A 22648-nucleotide genomic window follows, 5' to 3' on the forward strand; every position below is an offset into this window, starting at 1 on the left:
TACACATGCAAAATGGTCATTGGCAGAGGAAGCTCTCAGTTAATAACTGTGGAAGTGCTCATAGAACACTAAGCTGAGAAGCAGGCTTTGTCCCAGTAAGGACGTTACGCCAAGAAGAGGAGAGGAGAGGATGAGAACTTATTGGACACGGTGTAGATTTCAACAAGAGTTCTTCCGGGAATCCTCCAGGAATTCACCACGGGATTTCTTCAGGAATTCCCTCCAGGATATATTCTGGAATTACTTCAGAAATTCGAGATATCTCCAGGAATTCTTTGCGAGATTTTTCCAGGAACTCCTTGTAGGTCTCCTCTAGGAATTCCTTTTGGGATTCCTCAAGGAAATCCTTCTGGGATTTCTTCAGGAATTTCTTTCGGTATTTCTCCAGGCATTCCTTCTGGGTTACCTTCAGGAAGTCCTCTTGGAATTTCTCCAGACATTCTTTCGGGAACTCTTCCAGGAATTGTTCGGGAGATTCTTTCAGGAATTCCTCCGGGAATTCCTTCAGGAATTTCTTCTGGGATTCCTCCGGGGAACCCTATACGAAGTCCTCCGTAGATTCGTCCAGGAATTGCTCCGGGGATTCTTCCAGGAATTTCTCCGGGTATTCCTCCAGGAATTTCTTCTGGGATTCCTCCGGGGAATCCTCTAGGAATTCCTTCGAGAGTTTTTCCAGGAATTCCTCCGGGGATTCTTCCAGGAATTCCTTCTGTGATTTCTCCAGAAATTTCTTCTGGGATTCCTCCGGGGAATCTTTTTGGAATTCCTCCGTGGATTCTTCCAGGAATTTCTTTTGTATGATTATGTAATGGTGCTGGATGCAAAACATGAAGCCCTGGATAATTTTTGATATATACAAATGCGGTTTATCGATTAATACTACAATCATTCTCGGAATGGTATATATAGCTGTCCATTTTACCCCAATTTGTCCTGATTTTGTCATGTAGTGGATAAATCACTCCTTAACATAAATATGCCCCATCGACAACTTCGCTCTAATGCCTTTCTTTTTATTCGAGGAGCTCGAACAAATTATGCTCATAATGAACCTTTCACTAGTATGTGTCGCTGCTTCAATCGTTGTTCTCATGTTTTTGATTTTCATTTACCTCGTTGTACCCTTCGTAAAATGTTTTGTCAAGTTTTTTCGGCTTCTGTATGAATTGTTTGTTTCTGTTAGTTTAGATAGGTTTAAAATTAATTATATTATAATTAGTATTAGAATTAAGCAAAATTGTATCATTTGGAATGTATGTAATTCAGTTGATATTAAAAGAAGAGATATAGATATAGAATCAATTTGCCCTGATTTTTTGTCAAGTAATGAATAAATTAATTTGGTACTGAAACCAATCTTATCAAAAAGACATATATATGACTTTTTCTATAATTTCAGCTTTTAATGGGGAACTAAGGGCATAATAAGCATTTTATAAAATATGTCAAATATGCGCTAAACTGATTAAATAGGGCGTCTCAAAGCACCAAATTATATATATTTAAGATACCCATTTAATCAGTTATGTGCGTATTTGCCACAAATAAAGATTAGGGTTAATGCTCATTATACCCTGTATTCCCCACCAAAGTCATATGTTTTAACTGTCCTTTCGATTACATTGGTTTCAGTAACAAAAGTCCATCAGTTCGGACATAAGCAAATGGGGGAAATCAATTCATTCATGAGGCGACAACAAATCAGGGCAAATTGGGGTAAAATGGACAGCTATTTGTACCTTCCCGTGAATGATTCTAAACTTTATCGATAAACAGTATTTGTATATATAAAAATGATCTAGGATTTCATGGATTGCAACCAGTGACATTACAAAATAATAAAAAAAATGTTATCATTCAGCAGTTTTAGGGGCATGTAGGGCAAAATAGGGAAAATATCTTTCATTTGTGCGCATTATAGCTGTTAGCTTCATATTGCAACTAAAACTAATTTCAACGTTCCATTACAGTATCTGTTTCTTATAAATGCATTTTAAATCTCATTTTTCTATGATAATAGGGCAAAATGGGGCAAAATGGACAACTACTGAAGATGATTCTGGTGATAAAAGATCTAGCGCTTTTTGTTTATGCAAAAAAAGAACTTCAAATCAGTAACATTAAAAATCCATTCATAATCATGTAAAATTCACAATTTCCAGGAGTTGTTGGGGCATATGGGGCAATATAAGCATTTAAAAGGATCTTTCATATATGTTTATGATTTCTAGTAACCTCTAATTACACCTGCAGCTATTTTCAATGATCTACAGTCGTGTTGATTGTTTGAAAGTACATTTTAATCCTCTTTTTGAATGAAAAAAGGGCAAAATGGGGCAAAATGGGCCACTTTCCGTGCCGTGCGGTGAATGAACTTAGCACCAATCGATTTCTCGTACTTTTTTACGTCAGAAATGGTCAACTCCACGTACCGAAACCAGCGGCGTTAAAAGATCCGTTTTTTGGGTCGATTTTTCCCACTGTGCACTGCGCCAATATCGACTCCGACAATCTGCGCCCAAAACTATCCGTCATCAACAATGTACGGTACCGTCTAGACAACCAATTTACACGTATAATGAAGTTTATGTTCATGTTATACGTACTTTTATGCGGTAAAGTTACATCGCATAAGATGCAGTAAAAGTGCCTTATGCGTACAAAAGTGGAGGCGCTATACGTGCATTGAAGGAAAAATAATAACGCTATATTACTTTAGGCGATATCTTATGCGATGCACGGTGTGCACTATTGCGACGTAATATATCATCTTATGCGACCTTATAATATTCGAAAAAAAAAACAATTCTTGTCACCTCAGTATCGAACCAAGAAGATTTGGATTTTCGAGCCACACTTCACACTGAACACCAAACACTACTTATGAATCACACTGATTAAATGTCATGACTTTCTAACTCACCTCAGTGTTGGAATGCAGTTGGTTTCCGTGCGCTATCTAGAGCTCAAAATGACGAAACGTGATTTACCGCACAGTCATCACTACCTCTCTCTTGCTAGCACCACCCATTAAACATTATAAGGTCATTAAAACAAAAATGACGACTTTATAACTTATTTTGTAACCATAATTATGACTGTTAAATTTCTTGTAGCTTTTTGGCACTCCAACAGCACCTCTTTCATTGTTATCACATATCACATCGCAATATACCAACGTTAACGATTCTAGGTTATGCGAGTTTGTATGCACATTTTAACGAGTTTATTTTTACTTTTATGCGATTTAGTTTGTACACCAATGCGAGTTTCACTGACATAATAAGAAAAGTACCAAGCGAAATCGTATAATCATCGCAGTGCGCAATTATGCGAATGCAATTGACACTTTGCGAGTCCGCTCGAACTCTTTTGCGAATAAGTAAAAGTCGTCGCAATAAAACATCAGAATATCGTCTACTACGATGTGTAGTGTATATGCGATGAAAATTGTCATTCAGCCGTATATATATATGCGATAGTGAGTTAAAATAGTACTTTATTTGATGTACAGCGTACATCCTTATGCGATTTCTGGTTGTCTGGGCAGGATTCGACTGGGCAAAAATATTACGAGGTGGTGGAGGAATTTGTTTACCTCGCATCCTTACTGACGGCTGACAACAATGTGAGTCGTGAAATTTGAAGGCGTATCATCAGTAGAAGTCGGGCCTGAGACAACGCGTGCCAAGGACGATCTTCACCGGTGTGCAGGAAACCGGTGTGTGACGGAGAAGGATGAACCACGAGCTCGCTGCACTTTACTACGAACCCAGGATCTAGAAGGTGGCCAAAGCCAGAAGAATACGGTGGACAGGGCATGTTGCAAGAATGCCGGATAACAACCCTGCAAATTTGATGTTTGCGTGACTTGGTGAGCATTGGACGCGACCGAGGATGGAGAGAGGCTGCCACAAACCGAGTATTGTGGCTTACTATTGCTGATGATGTCTTGTCTTAAATGTGATGTTGAGCAAATAATTGTATGAATGTAAGTATGCATGTATAGGTTTTTTGACACCTTTTAGAAAATTTGTGAATCTCGGCTCAACGAATGTATATGGTGATATATCTATCACTGGATAATTTAATTAGGATTCCACTAGCATTTTCATTTCAGAGCAGTGGTTGAATTTTTAACCATCGCGCAACAATAATGACAATGTCGCAACCTGTATTTGTTGCGACAAAACAACCCATGCGACATAAGTTTGTCCCAACTTAACCCTCGAGCGATCGCGCTGTTGTATTTTGTACAACACGTTGAAAAAATCTCGCTTTTTGTACTCAGCATTAGCGTGGTGCTGACGCAGGTAGTCAACCGCGCGAGTTACGGAAGGTTAAAAATAATGGGATTAACATCGTACACCACGAGTTTAGAGATTATTAAGCCTTGCACTGCGATTTTCGAACGGTAACTTCAAATCGGTAAACACTGCAACTCTGGTGAAGCTCTATCATCAAACAGTTTCGACTTTGGGTTAGTAATAATTGATTATTCACGAGTTGAAAAGTACACAACAAATTCAGCTTCGTTTTGTCTGCAACAAAAAAAATTCGAGATCATGTCATTATCTGTCACCAGTAGGGATAATGACTAATCGTCGCACCTTCTTTGTTGCTTGTTTTGTGCCTCTTTTGTCTGACAATTCTCTTCACTGTTTCAGAGTTAAAGCCATGCAAGAAGGTACTGAACAAATAGTCATTGTTGTTGGGATACCTATATGAGAATGAAGAAAAAATCAGACATTCATTATTCGTCCTACTAACCACAAAACCTAAATCAGTTTCATATGTCACATTACCCAGCTGTTACCACACCGCATTACGTTCACATAAGCACACTCGGACATCGAAAGCTGAAACTTATCTTATTCTATGCCAAGTGGCGATATGTGCAATAACATTATCGTGGCTATTACTAGACGATTCGTTTTTCCTGCGAACCAAGTTTTCCCAACGACTATTCCAAATGACACCTCTCTTTACTCCTTCTCTCGTTTTCTCCGTTCTTCTTTCTCCAACAGCGCACATAAATCATATTAGACAGATTGCCGGAATCGATCACGTGGGACTCGGTGCCGGATACGATGGCATTAATTTGTAAGTAATTCAATTCATTTTTAATACGACATTTACTTTTTTTCTTGCGGGCAATTTCTTCCTCGCCGATTCCGACTGTGAATGCGCGACTGTGCGGTTCGATGAAGGGCACTGAAAGGCAAGAAAAAACGCCGAGCAATAAGAGATTCAAACCATTGCGAAAGGGCAAATTTTCCTGCATTAGCAGTTTTTTCCTTTCTTCCATCGTCGCCGCCACCATAAGCACCAGGGGCAAGCCGGAAGGAAACGGAACTTGACCCAGGTTGGCTTTTTACTCGAACCTTGACTGGGTGCGCCAGGCACTGGCTCTGACTGAAATGAGGCTGTGTTCGCTGGAATGTGTGCGGTCGGTTGCTGCGAATGTTTACCGATGAGAGCACATTCCCCGTGGCCACGGCACGACCAACCGACCGGCATGCCGCGGCTTGGGCATCAGCATTAGAGTCCTGAGCGAGGCGAAGCCACGACTGACTGTCGCTCGACGGTCGCATTGAGTCGAACACATAAATATTTATTTGATTCACATAATGAAGAACACTGAGAGGACTCGCAGCTGTGCAACCATGACGGAGAATTGATGGTAATGAAATGTCCTCCGGTGTTCGCCACTATACACATTCTTGCATCTACCGTCTGTGTAAAATGGTTTAGAAAGAAAATTTACGGCGGGAAATGTTCTTGGAACAGCTTACTAAAACTGAAAATAGTCAGAACTGAAGGGGGAAAACAAGGGTAATTTTCCAATTGTTGCACGGCTAAAAACTCGCCTATTGTTGCATACTCCATGTTATTCTTATGGGGTGTGCAACAATTGGCAAATTTTTAGCCGTGCAACAATTGGCGATTTACCCTATGTGAATTTGAGAATAATTTAATTTACAAAGGCTGCTAACAGACTAATTTTATGAAAATGTTTTGGTGGAATATGTAAGTCGGGTCTGGGCCATTTTTGACCCATTGACTTCAATTTTTGTATACCGTCTACCCCCGTTGGTTTGACCTCATCTAATCTGAACACTTTAATTTGACCCCCTCTAATCTGCACATCGTTCAAACTAAAAATGGTTCAAACGTCATTCTGCTCATGGAACAAGGTGAAATGGAATCAAAACAAAACAACAAAAAGGGTTGCCATCAGTTTGTTTTCCGATGCCCACAGGGTTACTAGAAGTTCAAATCAAAAAATGAACCCCGTTGGTTTGCATGAGGTGTCGTTCAAACCAACGGGGGTAGACGGTACAGCTTGAAACTATACGTACCTTACTTACTTACTTCGTTTCAGTCCTGAGCACCCACGGTGCTGCCTTCATCCTGGGCAATTGCCTTGACCTGTGGCCAGGTCAAATTTCTGTCGACTTGCTTTATTTCGTTGTTGAGGCAGCGCCGCCATGAGCCTCTGGGTATGCCTCTGCTGCGATGTCCCGCTGGGTTCCAATCTAACGCTTGTTTGCAGATTTCGTTGCCGCCCCTGCGTAGGGTTGTGTCGACCCACCTCCACTTTCGCTCCCAAATTTCTGTCGCTATCGGCTTTTGATGGCATCGATGATGCAGCTCCACGTTGGAGATCCAATTGTGAGGCCACCATGCACGAATTATATACCGCAGGCATCTATTGATGAAGACCTGCAGCCGTTGAGTATTCTCCACTGATACATACCAAGTTTCACTGGCGTACAGCAGAACAGATTTTATGTTCAAGTTGAAAATTCGGATTTTGGTTCGTGATTAGTTGACGGTTTTCCTTACATATCTTAAACTCGCAAAAGCAGCCCCCAGCGATTATATGATAAATGTAATAATATTCCAAGGTGGGCCAAAAAACCTGCCCGGGCCAAAATACGTCCACTACCCTACAATTACGTTGGCACCAGAAACTTACAGCGATCCTATTCCTCAATCGCAGATAGTTTCACATCTCATAAGAAAAGCATGGTGTGTGTAACAATTGACAAGTTATTAGGCCTTTTTTAGTTCTTTTTTGGTAACATTCTTCTAACAAACAAAAAAAATACATAAATAAGAAGGATTGATAAGGATGAAAATGGAAGCGTGAAAACTTCAACAACGTCACTTTTAAGATGCTAATGGACTATATCAGTATTAAACATATTCTGGTTACAGACATCCAGTAGAATGTTTCAGTCATAGAAAGCCAAGAATGAATCGTATTGTTCAAATTGAATTGACACGTTAATAGAAAAAGGCTGCCATAAAAAGTCAATATTCCCAAATACACATTTTGCTAGTTGTTGTTTGAGTATATATGGGCTGCAAAACGGTGAGTCGATAAGGAGAGCGTCCAATATAGCTCTGGTCCTCACAAGTTCCTACCTCATGCTTCCACGGGTCAAGCGATGACAAAGACCGCCAGCTAAGAGTTGTGTGCTTAGCTGGTAGTGCAGCCTGGGCACTGTTGTCCTTCTGACTTCAGCTAGATTGAGGAGGTACGATCCGAGTGTCTGTTCACCAAGGAGGTGCGGCTCAAACAGCGTCTGTTCTGGCATCCAGCGGCTGAGTAAGAAACGCTGCACCACGCCCAGCTAGATCCAAGGTGGTAGCCCCATCAGCGTGGTCGTCCCAGTGTTGGTTGGGACGTTAAACAGAACTGGCACGATGGCCCTCCGGCGAGACAGGAGTGTTGGCGTAGGCCCAATAAGCCACCCGTAAAAACCCCCATTGCTAATAACATAGGAGAAAATACGACTCGATACAATCGGCAAAGACCCACGCGACGAAATAAAGACTACGATTGGAAACTTGGAACATGGAATTGCAAGTCACTAGGTTTCGCAGGATGTGACAGGATAATCTACGACGAACTACATCTCCGCAACTTCGACATCGTGGCGTTGCAGGAACTTTGTTGGACTGGACAGAAAGTGTGGAAAAGCGGGCATCGAGCGGCTACCTTCTACCAAAGCTGTGGCACCACCAATGAACTGGGAACAGGATTTATAGTGTTGGGCAAGATGCGACAGCGTGTGATCGGGTGGCAGCCGATCAACGCAAGGATGTGCATGTTAAGAGTTAAGGGCCGTTTCTTCAACTACAGCATCATCAACGTCCACTGCCCACACGAAGGGAGACCTGATGACGAGAAAGAAGCGTTCTACGCGCAGTTAGAGCAAACATACGATGGTTGCTCGCCGCGTGACGTGAAAATCGTTGTCGGCGACATGAACGCGCAGGTAGGAAGGGAGGAAATGTACAGACCGGTAATCGGGCGAAACAGCCTGCACGCCGTATCGAATGATAACGGCCAGCGATGCGTAAACTTTGCAGCCTTCCGTGGTATGGTAGTCCGAAGCACCTTCTTCCCCCGCAAAGATATCCACAAAGCCACCTGGAGATCACCCGACCATCAAACAGAAAACCAAATCGACCACGTTCTAATCGACGGTAAATTCTTCTCAGATATAACCAACGTCCGCACATACCGCAGTGCGAATAAAGATTCGGATCACTACTTAGTCGCTGTATGCATGTGCTCAAAACTTTCGACAGTTATCACCACGCGTCGAAGTCGAACGCCGCGGCTCAACATCGAGCAACTTCGTAACGTAGAAGTGGCTCAAGACTACGCGCAGCAGTTAGCAGTGGCCCTACCAACGGAAGAGTAGCTTGGCGTAGCTACACTTGAAGATGGCTGGAGGGATATCCGATCCGCCATAGGTAGTGCCTCGGTTACAGCACTAGGCTTCGCGACTCCGAATCACAGAAACGACTGGTACGACGGCGAATGTGAACAGTTGAAAAACGAGAAGAATGCAGCATGGGCGAGAATGCTGCAACATCGTACGAGAGCGAATGAGGCACGTTACAAACAGGCGCGGAACAGGCAGAACTCAGTCTTCCGGATGAAGAAGCGCCAGCAGGAAGAACGAGATCGCGAAGCGATGGAAGAGCTGTACCGCGCTAAGGACACACAAAAGTTCTACGAGAAGCTGAACCGCTCGCGCAGAGGCTTTGTGCCACAAGCCGACATGTGCCGAGATAATCACGGGAATATTCTCACGAGCGAGCGTGAGGTGGTCGAGAGGTGGCGGCAACATTACGATGAGCACCTTAATGGCGACGTTGCAAGTACCGAAGATGGCGTGGTAACAGATCTAGGAGTATGTGCGCAGGACGAAAGACTTCCGGCCCCTGACCTTCAAGAGATTGAGGAGGAGGTTGGCCGGTTGAAAAACAACAAAGCCGCTGGAGCAGATCAACTACCAAGCGAGCTTCTAAAATACGGTGGAGAAGCACTGGTGAGAGCACTACACTGGGTCATTACCAAGATTTGGGAGGAGGAAGTATTACCGGAGGAATGGATGGAAGGTATCGTGTGTCCCATCTACAAAAAGGGCGACAAGTTGGATTGCGGGAACTACCGCGCGATCACACTACTGAGCGCTGCCTACAAGATACTCTCTCAAATTTTATGCCGCCGTCTATCACCGATTGCAAGAGAGTTCGTGGGGCAATATCAGGCTGGATGTATGGGTGAACGCGCTACAACGGACCAGATGTTCGCCATCCGCCAGGTGTTGCAGAAATGCCGCGAATACAACGTGCCCACACATCACTTGTTCATCGATTTCAAATCGGCGTATGATACAATCGATCGAGAACAGCTATGGCAGATTATGCACGAATACGGATTCCCGGATAAACTGATACGGTTGATCAAGGCGACGATGGATCGAGTGATGTGCGTAGTTCGAGTATCAGGGACACTCTCGAGTCCCTTCGAATCTCGCAGAGGGTTACGGCAAGGTGATGGTCTTTCGTGCTTGCTGTTCAACATTGCTTTGGAGGGTGTAATAAGAAGAGCGGGGATAAACACGAGTGGGACGATTTTCACGAGGTCCGTTCAGCTGCTTGGTTATGATATTGATATTATTGCTCGTAAATTTGAGACGATGGCGGAAACGTACATCCGACTAAAGAGTGAAGCCAGGCGAATCGGATTAGTCATTAATGTGTCGAAGACAAAGTACATGATGGCAAAGGGCTCCAGGGAGGAATCACCGCGCCCGCCACCCCGAATTCATATCGACGGTGGTGAAATCGAGGCAGTTGAAGAATTCGTGTTATTGGGCTCACTGGTGACCGACGACAACGACACCAGCAGAGAAATTCAGAGGCGCATTGTGGCAGGAAATCGTGCCTACTTTGGACTCCGCAGAACTCTACGATCGAATAAAGTTCGCCGTAACACGAAGTTAACCATCTACAAAACGTTGATTAGACCGGTCGTCCTCTATGGGCACGAAACATGGACCCTACGTGCAGAGGACCAACGCGCCCTTGGAGTTTTCGAACGGAAGGTGTTGCGTACCATCTACGGCGGAGTGCAGATGAAAGACGGGACTTGGAGAAGGCGAATGAACCACGAGCTGCATCAGCTGCTGGGAAAACCAACCATCGTCCATACCGCGAAAATCGGGAGGCTACGGTGGGCGGGTAACGTCATCAGGATGTCGGATAGCAACCCGACTAAAATGGTTCTCGAGAGTCATCCGACCGGTACAAGAAGACGTGGAGCGCAGCGAGCTAGGTGGGTCGACCAAGTGGAGGACGATCTGCGGACCCTACGCAGAGTGCGGAACTGGAGGCAAACAGCCATGGACCGAGTGGAATGGAGGCGGCTACTATGTACAGCAGAGGCCACCCCGGCCTTAGCCTGACCGGTAAGGTAAGTAATGTTTGAGTATACGAATTCAAAAAGAAGCGGGGAAGCCAATCATTTGAATCAACTTTATCGCAGATGCAGAAAACTCTAGAAAGTAAACTTTAAAAATATTACAAAACACTTCAACATTTCAACAAATACACTGTACAAGTTACTGCGTTAGATTATCTGATGTATGATATTTATTTGTCCATAAAATAACAGTTCTATACATTTATCCAGGTAATTTAGGTTTCCATTTGAAGAATTCATGCATTTTCTGGAGAAGTTTGGAAACAAAATTAGGTGACGTAGACATTTTGGAGTTTTGCCCGAAGCTACGCCCTATGAAAATTCTATTTTGTTCTTTTTTTGAAAAAAAAAACGGCTGAAGGAATGAGTCTCATCAGTTATCAGTCCTGGATTCCTTCAGGAGTTATTCTTGAATTTTCTCAGGAAAATATTATAAGAATTTCACTACGGGCTTCCCATGGAACTGTTTTAGGTATTTCTAGAAATATTCCTTAAAAATGCCATTCCGGCAAGCATTCCTTTACAGTTTCTTGTAGGGGCTCATATAAAAATTGTAGTAGAAATTTCTTCAAAGATTTATTCACAAATTCTCTTAGAGATTCTTGCAGGAATTTCTCTATGTATGCCTTCAGTTTTTTTTTCCAGAAATTCGTTCAAACTTCTCCATAATTTTTTCAACAAAAAAATATGCTAGGAGTACCAGTGTGTACCCGGAGTAGTGCAAAGCAAGGGTGCAACCATTCATTTGCAAAGATTTACATTCATTTGTCATCGAAAAACAATGTATGGATGAATTTAACCTTGTAAAGCCTGCGCACTTTAGAATCGGTACACTTTCAACCGGCTGCCGCTCAAAAACGGTGTCACTTGGAAAAAAGTGTTGTTAGAAGCAATTGAAGCTTATCTATTGTAGTTTGTAGGAAAAATATAAAATTTGCTGTTTTCATATTTTTAGATGAACTATTGATCTGAATTCGTAAATAGTGCCAGTTTTTTCTGCACACATTGAGCAAAAACCAATCATTGTCAGATTCAAGATTTGTGTAGGAATATATAATTACCAAACCCACCAATTACGCAGTATAGAATTGTTGTTGGTATTATGATTGTTGATTAAGGGAGGTAAAATATTCCATGAGTGTTTTAAAATTTCCAATATAGCTATGGTAAGCCTTTGAAGGGTTTTATGGAAAATCAAAGGCTTGCATAGATATTTAAGGTCAACAAAGTTGTTTTCGCATAAACTTTAGTTCGGCAAATACGCATACGGGAAGGATACTATACGAATAGTATTGGTATACAAGAAACCAATGATCAAGGTTGCGACCATTCATTTGCAAAGATTTACATTCATTTCCTATTATCTCAGTTCAGAAGCATGCTATTGAAAAACAATGTATGGATGAATTTAACCTTGTAGTTTTATCTGAAAGTTTGCCGAATAACATTGGGGTCGCACACTTATACCAAAGTCGTGAGCGAGCTGTGAAGGCAACTTTCCACAGCGTGAATGTAATTTACATTCACCGCGTGGAGAGTTGCCTTCACAGCTCGCTCATGGCTTTGGTATACGTTTGCGACCCCAATGTTATTCGGCAAACTTTCAGATAAAACTACAAGGTTAAATTCATCCATACATTGTTTTTCGATAGCATGCTTCCGAACTGAGATAATAGCAAATGAATGTAAATCTTTGCAAATGAATGGTCGCAACCTTGCCAATGATTTGATGCAGAACAATATAAATAATCGTGGCTCGAAAGCTGTATGGACTATTTGATGGCGTGAAATATCTAACGATTTTTTTTAATAAAACTGAATCTACTCAGAAGTTTTTTATTTGTGATCATAGAATCACATCTATAGTTCCACAATCTATTTGGTTTTCAGTGTTTTTTCCATGAAAACTATCTTATTTTAGGCTTATTATGAGGAGTTAGCCTTATGACTGTTAATTTCCGACTACTGTGAGGGAAAACTGCTAATAATTCTAAAAATAATCCAGGTTTCGATATGAATTAAGTTGGGCCACTTGAATTGGGGAATTGTAGATCCAAAAAACGTCGCAGGAAATATTTTTTCATAAAAAATTAGTTTGAGTTAAATTATGTTTTGAATATAGCGTGAATGGACAATAAGGCTATAAGTTTATTATGGTCTTGTGAACCATATTTGTCAAGAGTTTAATGTCGTAACTTGTTTTGAGCATATGTTTGATGAGTATAATTTTGTTTCTTGTGGAAATATCAGCCCGTAAGCTGTGAAATTTGAAAATATTGACGATCATTGGTTTGTGCAGAATAAAATGGCATGAATTTCACAATCAGGTCAAAATTTTATCTTGAAGAAATAAAAACTGATTTTTTTCATATTTTTCCTACAAAAAACAATAAATAAGCTTCATTTGCTTCTTACAACATTTTTTTCTAGGTTAAACCGTTTTTGATCTGCAGCCGGTAGAAAGCGTACCGATTTTAAAGTGCGCAGGCTTTACTTTTATCTGAAAGTTTGCCGAATAACATTGGGGTCGCAAACATATACCAAAGTTGTGAGCGAGCTGTGAAGGCAGCTCTTCACGCGGTGAATGTAAATTACTTTCACGCTGTGGAGAGTTGCCTTCACAGCTCGCTCACGACTTTGGTATGCGTGTGCGACCCCAATGTTATTCGGCAAATTTTCAGATCAAACTACAGGGTTAAATTCATCCATACATTGTTTTTCGATAGCATGCTTCTGAACTGAGATAATAGCAAGTGAATGTAAATCTTTGCAAATGAATGGTCGCATCCCTGGCAGGGATGAGAAATGTACTGGAAAAAACGGTTACCGGCTGTACATTTGACATTTTTCCACACGAACATCACAGGCCCAGCCAAACTCAAACTGTTCGAAAAATAAATGTCATAACATTTTTTTTCCTGCAGCCTTCTTCCTCGAAACGGTTTCCAAGTGCGAGAGCGCCAGTACTCGAGCACAACGACGACAGAAATTTCTGTCTCTCCCATTTTCGCATTTTTCTGCGTTTCAAACCGCTTCTAGACAAACTTCTTTACATGCATCGCAAAGCTAGGAGTGTGCTCTAGCTATTTGTGCAAATCGAATTAAGTTATTTATTAAAACAAGTGAGTTATTAGCAGTTGAAAATATTTGACATATTTCGCAATCACCCGCCTCAGCATGACTGCTCATAAAAATTTTCGTGGGGAAGCGAAAACCGTCAAGCGTCTGCTCGACTGCCGTCGGCGCGACGTCTGATGGTATTGGTGCTGCCGTTGTTTTGTTTTTATTTTACTGCCAGTATCGATGAACGGTAAACAGAAAAAAGTCTCATTTCCATGCCTGATCCCTGGTGCAAAGTATTCTTCAGTTCTTTCTAGTATTCCTTCCGAGATTCCATAAACAAATATTTCCGTTAAGAAATTTACTCAGTGATTTCATGAAGAATTTCTCCAGGATTACGGTTTAAAAAAAACACAAGCTTTTCACTCATTCTTCGAAGCATTTCTTCTGAGGCATCTTCAGGAGTTCTTTCAGGGATTGCTTAAGAAATTTGTAGTATTTTTCAAGAATCTCCACAGGTATCTTCTGTTCAGGGATTTAGAAAATCCTTAATTTTGTGTAATTTCGGAAGATCCACTGAAAAATTGCTGGAGAGATCTTTGAAGAAATTCCATAAAATATTCCTGACGGAATCATAGGAGCAACTCCAAAAAGAACCTTTGTAGGATATTTTGATCGAATCCCTGAAGGATTTAAAAAAATACAATTTTACCGTCTTCGGCCAGAAGCCGGACAGACTGACCATAACCAACATTAAACAACGGACAAGACATAGAGGGTAGAAGTGTGGCCACAATGTTTGGGATAGGCAACTTATTTTCTCCCACAAAAAAATCAACATACTGTAACTTTTCATAGAGTGCATCAAAAAATCTCAAATTTTGACTGTTTATCAACCTGTTATATGTGCATCATTGGTACAAATTTGGGCTCGAATGAATAATTTTTCGCGGAGTTAGAACCGTTCGGGTAAAACACTTTTTTTTAGACAACTCATTTTTGAGTTGTCATATCTCGGAAACCAGTGAACCGAATTGAATAAATTGAATAAACGTTTATCAACAATATGTCGATACTTAATACAACGTTATAAAATGTTATATTTTCTCACGGCGCATTACGTTATACCGGGTTGAAATTTTTACCCATATAGAGGAAAATAAGTCAAATTTGCAATACCACACAAAAATTACTAAATGTGTTCTTCCTTTATTCTAAATAGGCTCTAATATATCTGATTGAAGATAACTTGAGAACAGAAGTGGAAAATCTTTGAACATCAACACTAAAATTTATTGACATTGACGTAAAAAAAATACTTTTTTTTTGTGAAAAATCCGAAAAGTGTCAATCCATGATAACTTTTTTCAACGTTCAAAAAGTATCTATGTTTTAATAGTTTGTGAAGCATTTTTATATTGTTAGTGTACGTTCAAAATTTCATTCAATTCGGTTCACTAGTTTCCGAGATATGGCAGCTCAAAAATGAGTTGTTTAAAAAATAGTGTTTTACCCGAACGGTTCTAGCTTTGCGAAAGATTAACCAATTGAGCTCAAATTTGTACCAATGATGCACATATAATAGGTTGACAAACAGTCAAAATTTGAGATTTTTTGATGCACTCTATGAAAAGTTATAGCATGTTGAACTTTTTTGTGAGAGAAAAAAAAAGTTGCCTATCCCAAACATTTTGGCCATCCCCTGTATGTGTTTGTTACATTTTTATGTATGGTCCCTTCCAAGGGTACTGGTCCGGATCACCCAAATGGCCATAACTCCGGAACGGCTGGACCGATCCGAACTATTTTCAATAGGAAACAATGGGATCAGATTCCGCGTCGAATGAACCGTCAGTCATTAAAATCAGTTGAGGTTTACTGCCAAAAAGTGATGTGAGTTTTTTTGTACACATACACACACACACACACACACACACACACACACACACACACACACACACACACACACACACACACACACACACACACACACACACACACACACACACACACACACACACACACACACACACACACACACACACACACACACACACACACACACACACACATCACCTCAATTCGTCGAGCTGAGTTGATTGGTATATGTGGCTTGACCCTCCGGACCTTCTATCAAAAAGTCGTTTTTGGAGTGAACATATAGGGTGCGTGTACCAATTATGGCACTACCTAAGGAAAGCTATTTATACAAAAATAACGAGAAGACCAACGAATGTCATCAATAAGTTAAAAGACAGCTTAGTTTCCCTACTTTACAGGAAAATATAGAAACGGAGCCAAAAATGCTTTTAGTATTTATTAAAGCGTGTGCCAATGATAGGAACCCTGTACCAGTTATGGTTACATTTTTTAACTTCGGTTCCTTTTCGCACTATTTGCATGCATTCCTTATGGGTTTAGCCATAACTGATACACTATGGCGAAAAATGGTGCAAGGAAGCCGAAATTTTAAGGAAAATGATTTATTTCTACCATGATTTGAGCAAAATGTGGAGTTTAAACGAGTGCGACCATCTTTTGTGAACGTGATATGTTGTTCATATTTTTTTCTTGTTGAATTTCATCGTTAAAGGGTGAACATTAACTTTGGCGAATTATTGGTACTATAGCCATAATTGGTACACTTACCCTATAGCCTTTCCAGTACACTTAGTGTACGAGAAAGGCAAAATCTTCCTAAATGATTTCTTGTAGAAATTTCTAAATAAAATCTTAGAGGCTCATCTGAAGGAAAATCTGGAGAAATGTATTGAAGACTCCTTTGAAGAGTTTTTGAAATCTTGGACGATTTTATGAATGATTTCCTGAAGTAATTTAAGAAAGATATCTATAGTAAAATTTCGGAAGGAATCCATAGAAGTTTTTCAAAACGAGACAATTCTGAAGATATCACAGGAAGAATTTTAAAAAACTCCTTGAAGATTTGTTCATGAATCCCTAGAAGACAATTCTTTTTAGGATTATCTTTAAGAATTTTTGAAAAAATTCTTGAAAAAAAACTTAAGAAGAAGATGTGCTTTAGAAACTCTTTGTGAAATATCTGAAGAAACTTTTAACTTTTGAATTTTGAATTTTTGAAAGAATCTCAGGATCTGTTTTTTGAAAGAACCTATGAAGCATTTTCTGAGGAATTATGGAACTCTGGAGGAACTTCTGTAGCAATTCATAGAGGACTTTCTAAAGGAATCCATGGAACACTTTTGGAATACATGGAAGGATTTATCCAAAAGTTCTTTATTTTCTGGATGAATCTTAGCAAACATCAGAAAAAAGTAATGAATGAATCACGAATCTAAGTAGGAAATCCCTGAACGAATTCTTGAAGTTATTCTCACAGGTATTTTAGAAGGAATCCACTAGTATAACTAAAGATTTCAAAGAAGGCTTTCCAAAAGAATCACTGGAACATTTTCTGAAGAAATCAATGGAGAAATTTTTGAAGAAATCCGTAAATAGTTTTCTGAATGAATCTTTCGTGTAATTTCTAGAGGAATCTTTCGAAGAATTTCAGAAGGAATTCCAAAAGGATTTCTGATACATGAAGGTATTACTAAAGTAATAATGCATAATTTTCTAAAATAAACCATTTCTCAGGCTTGCAGGAATTTTGTAATTATTGGAAATTCCGAAGAATTGCGTTCCTTGGTACATTTTGAATGAGTACAAGTAAAGGAATTCCTGGAGTAATCCTAACAAAAATTTTCGAAGGAAGAATTAAAAAAAAATATATTCAGTAGAATTTCAGAAGACCTCGCAGGACGAATTTCTGAAAGAATCCCTGGGATTTTTTTTTATTCGGAGGAATTTCTGGTTGAATCCATAGAATATGTATCATACATGATACATTTTTTGACATTTACAATTAATAGTAATATTTACATAAATTATTATTCAATTTTTATGATGATGCAGAATAGTTTGAAAAATCATTCTATTATATTCAGAAAGGTGGAATAAAACTTTTTTGACACTGGAAAAGGAGATTCTTCTTACAAAACAAAACATTTTGTACAGAGCTCAGGTAACTTCTTAAATTTTTGGGGGCGCCTCAAATTTTGAGAAAAAAAATCTTGAGCCACTGAACAGCATAGCGCCGCCGAATTATGAACCGAATCCTTTTCCATGATTCGAGCTTCTTTAATCGGCCTGTTGCCGCCAAATAACTATAAGGGAACGTCCATAAATTACGTCACGCTTTAAGGGGGGAGGGGGGGTTCAGCAAAGCGTGACAACTCATACAAAAATTTCAGAGGTCCCATACAAAAAGTGTGACATAGGGGGGAGGGGGGGTTGAAAATGGTCGATTTTTGCGTGACGTAATTTATGGACGTTCCCTAATACTGGATACACCAAATAATCACTGCCTGTATCATTGGCTGTAAAAGTTCCCCTTGTCTTGCAATTCGGCAGCATCGGTTGGCGCGTAACGATGGATCATGGTAAGGTTTCATACCCGTGTTCTGAATCTGGCTACAATTATCTTCTCATTAATAGGTTCCCACTTCATGAGCTCCGGAACCAACTTCTTGGTGGCGAGGAGCGTGTTCACGTCGTAGGTCAAAGTATAGCAGTATGGCTAGCTGTGTCAGTTACCCTGCTGGGCTAGGGTTACCCGGGTAGACGAGAATATCTAAATCATACCTCAAATCGCACAGTTTTTGCTGTCATAGCTTGATGTGATTTTGATGTGTTATTCAAAAATCGAATGAATATCGCACGAATAGCTCAAAGTGATATGATATCAGTTTTTATTATTGTCGAAATAGCTGAAAATTTCTACATAAGAACAAGTTTAGCTCTTCTGCACGAAATAGAACACATACACCCATAGAGATGGCTCAATGTTAGTGAAATGCCATGTGCCCCTTTCTGAGCTGTGGAAACGAAGAATCTCTTACTATTATTACCATGTTCTTTACAGCAGCGAGCCACAGTTGGGTGGTAAGCATCACCGCCTGTGAATCCTGTGGATGTTGGCATTTTTTTTTTCAAGAAAAAAGGCGACAAATCTTGTCTGCTATTGTTTTGACCTTGTAATATCCTAACGAGCTATTATTGAGTAGTTCACGTTCACCATATTAGATTTTGCTATTATTTCTGATCTTTTACCTCTTATATCAATCAAACCAATATAAATTTTTGCTCTTCAGTAATTCAATCAATAATAACTGAATATGCTATTAATCAGATGTTTCCACCTACTCGGGTAATACATTCCAAGTTCCAATTCCTATCCGTTGACTCACCGTTTTGCAGCCCACAAATCAAAGAGTTTTTCTAAATTGTTCAAAGTGAATAGGGAAAATCTAAAAATGCAGTTCACAAAAAGTAGTATTTCTGAGCTATTGTGTCTCTGTGCTACCTAAGAGCATTTACGTTCATTACAAAACACTCAAACGTCCTACCAACGTAACTCGCCAAATAAAAACCAACCCAACAAAATTGAAAACGTATTTCATTTCAAATTGAAAGCAGCTGTTAAAAGGTGCAGAGCGTATATAAATACTTGATGGAATCTTTCAAGTGGCCAATCGTGCCACGCTCCTCTTCGCGCATTCCATTCAAATTCTGACGATTCATCCGGTTTCTCCAGTCAGTGACTGTATACAGGCAACGACGAGCGAGGGCGGACTGCGCGTCGTGGGTCCAAATGGGAAAATTCATTCAACCGCGCGGGTAAACATTTGCCACCAAGTGGTTTCCCATTGCAGGCAATCACACCGCCATCATCATCATCATGGTTTGGATCCTTTCCTTGGACCGGCCGAAACGGTGGTGGCGCGGTAGTGTTGGTTGTTTCAGAATATTGAAGTCCGATTCGCGTCGCTGCGTTGGTCGATCCCTCCCAAGGTGGTTAATATGGACGGACAGTCGTTTTGTGGAAATAATGTTCGGCAAAATTTATACCGAAGATGTATTCGCATTACAACGGTTCCTATTCATCAATCGATTGGTGGGTCGAGTTTTTTCCGGTCCATCAAACATTTGAACTTCATTTGGGTACTACAAAGGGATTTTTTTCGTTTTAAAAGAAATGGCAACTTCTGAAATACAATATATTTTTTTCTACTAACAGTATGATGGACTTCATCATACAATCCGAACTAAACATTTGCAAAAATAATAAAGTGCTCCCCAAGAGTATTGAAACATATTTATTTTTAAACTTTTGTGTATGTGTATTTTAACGTTTGCTAATTCTACACTCCCCTCCGGGGAATCCCTCCGGGGATTCTACAGGAATCCCTCCGGGGATTCTACAGGAATCCCTCCGGGGATTCTACAGGAATCCCTCCGGGGATTCTACAGGAATCCCTCCGGGGATTCTACAGGAATCCCTCCGTGGATTCTACAGGAATTCCTCCGGGGATTCTACAGGAATTCCTCCGGGGATTCTACAGGAATCCTTCCGGGGATTCTACGATTTATTCCATTGTGGATTCAACGAGAATGACGAATATAGCATTCAAAAATAACTGAGCGAATATCGTTTTCAAAAAAATGTATTATCTTATTTCTACCAACAATCTTCTTTAATCTTATGATTCTTATCTTATGAATCTTTTGAATTGTTTTTCACCCTTGCTTGAAACTTATTAATTTTCAATCCATTTTCCTTATCATCCCTCCAGCACACCACGCGGTCTCGAAGACGTGAGCACTTACCCGCGGTTGTTCGCCGAGCTACTGGGTTTGGGGTGGACAGCCGAAGAACTGGAAAAGCTAGCCGGCCGGAACCTACTGCGAGTGCTGGAAGAGGTGGAAAAAGTTCGCGAAAATCAACGACTGTCCGGCGTTCGCCCGTACGAAGACATCCCGGTGGCACTGCGAGCCGAGGAGCACTTCAACTGCACGACCAACAGTTAATGAACTGTACGCTAAACCGTAAGCTCATCTTCATCTAGATTAACGAACGAGGGCCAGTGCTAGCAACAGCGCTCCAACTATGCACAAAACACTTCTGCGACTGATTAATGGGCGAGCAACCAATTTTCCGCTACGAGGCAACTTCCTCCGAGGAAGAACTGGGTTGGTAGAATAATTACTCTTACTTCAAATACCTATAACTAGGTGGTAACTAGGTACATTTGAGATTTTTAGGAAAAGTATATATATTTTTCGAAGAAAGCCAATATCTCTATGAGAAATGCCTTTTAACGATTGGACAAAAAATCACACACAGACATATTTAAATGAAGGTAGGTAAATCGTTGAGTTCGTACTTCTAGGTTTAAAATCATCTCTCTTCGTAATAGAGAGAACAAAAAAAATAATCTGTAATAATGGAGGAGAAAGTGGGCAGTAGAGTTGAGTAGCGAACATAGCAAAAAAAAGTGTCTAGCATTAAGTATAATCTGGGAAAATGAAAAATGCTGACCAGAAGTGAAGCTCGGTGGACGAGGCAACTGAACAGTGAACAACAACACCATGAGCCATATTCGAGCACAGGCAGACAGTGATCACTTTTTTTTCCTTCCGATGGTTGTCTGTTGTTTCGCATTACAAGCAGCCTTCAGCGCAGAACAGAGATCCTACCTCCCAAACAGTGGGGAACATCACGGGAAAAGCAGGAAATGAAGGAGCACAAAAAATAATTAAAATACACTCATTGCACAATTATGGGTCACACACAATTATTAGTCACTTTCCACTTTAATAGATAAATACTAATTAATTGCAAGCTTTTGTTAGCTATTATTATTTTTCGCACATAAGTTGATTTGTTTTGTGTCACTATACGTATCGCACACGGGCTTATACATCAAAAAATACATATTTTCAATATTTTTTTGTTCGGCGCAAAATTAGCTGTCAAAGTAACGCTTCGATTGTGAATATCGGACAGTGCGTGCGCTGCTTTCGTAAGCTCTGTAAAAGCGAGCTTCAGTGATTTTCATGTGCGAAATGGTATCGTCACCAGAACAAAGGTATAATTAACGTTCTAAATGTAGAAATTCATGTGACTGCAGCCAATTAAAGCTTATTTCTGGCAAAATTTAAGTGACTCATTATTGTGCCAAGGAACACCGAAAATCACACAATTATGGGTCATTTTTTGTGCAGCATAATATTGACAGTTCTGCGTACACGGGCATTGCATACTTTTAGGCGTTTATCGGTGGTTGTGTTGGAGATTTTGACCCAATTTTGAAAAATTGATTCCAAATCGTGAAAACACGCTTCGTTAAGAGGTTTGAGACCAGTTTTAGATTCTACTATAGTTGATCTATCGAGAATAAGTGATCATTCATTGAAAAAATAGACAAAACATTATTTTTGAGCCGATTTTTCTTAAGTGACCCATAATAGGCAACAAATTGACCCATAATTGTTACACAGCCAATTTTGACCCATTATTGTGGTTTTCATTATTCACCAACATTTTAGTAATTTTCACCGCCTAAAGTGAATGTTACATGCCGATTTTTATATAAAACAATAAAAAGGAGTTTCAATGAAGAGAATATAAAAGAAAAATAATGAAAGTGTTATTTTTGTATGAAAAACGATTCATATTATGAAATGGTTGTTCCTTGAGTGACCCATAATTGTGCAATGAGTGTACCCACATTAGTGATTAATGACGATATTCGCGGACGACCAGAGCAAACGGCGGTGCGCTTAGGAATCTCTATGGCGGTGTCCAGCTGCGGTCAGGATTCAGGATTTTTATCATTGCTTTACTTTTTTTTTCTCTGATGAGTAATAATGATGATTTGTTCACTGCTGTAGGGATGGCCGTATTAAATGCATAGAGTGGGGAAAGAATAA

General features: G+C 40.2%; 1 protein-coding gene across 3 annotated transcripts in view; it reads left to right on the forward strand.

Moving 5' to 3' along the window:
* Positions 1–22422, forward strand: part of LOC109420563 (uncharacterized) — a 295739-nt gene extending 273317 nt beyond the window's left edge. For all 3 annotated transcript variants that reach the window (XM_062850277.1, XM_062850276.1, XM_062850278.1), the window contains 2 exons: positions 5028–5103; positions 20509–22422. In XM_062850277.1, coding sequence (XP_062706261.1) covers positions 5028–5103; positions 20509–20743 — 311 coding nt within the window. In that variant the 3' untranslated portion in view covers positions 20744–22422. The remainder of the gene's footprint in view (positions 1–5027; positions 5104–20508) is intronic.
* Positions 22423–22648: the final 226 nt, after the last annotated feature.

The sequence above is a fragment of the Aedes albopictus genome, chromosome 2 (genome assembly GCF_035046485.1).
Source record: "Aedes albopictus strain Foshan chromosome 2, AalbF5, whole genome shotgun sequence".
In the NCBI taxonomy this organism is placed as follows: domain Eukaryota; kingdom Metazoa; phylum Arthropoda; class Insecta; order Diptera; family Culicidae; genus Aedes; species Aedes albopictus.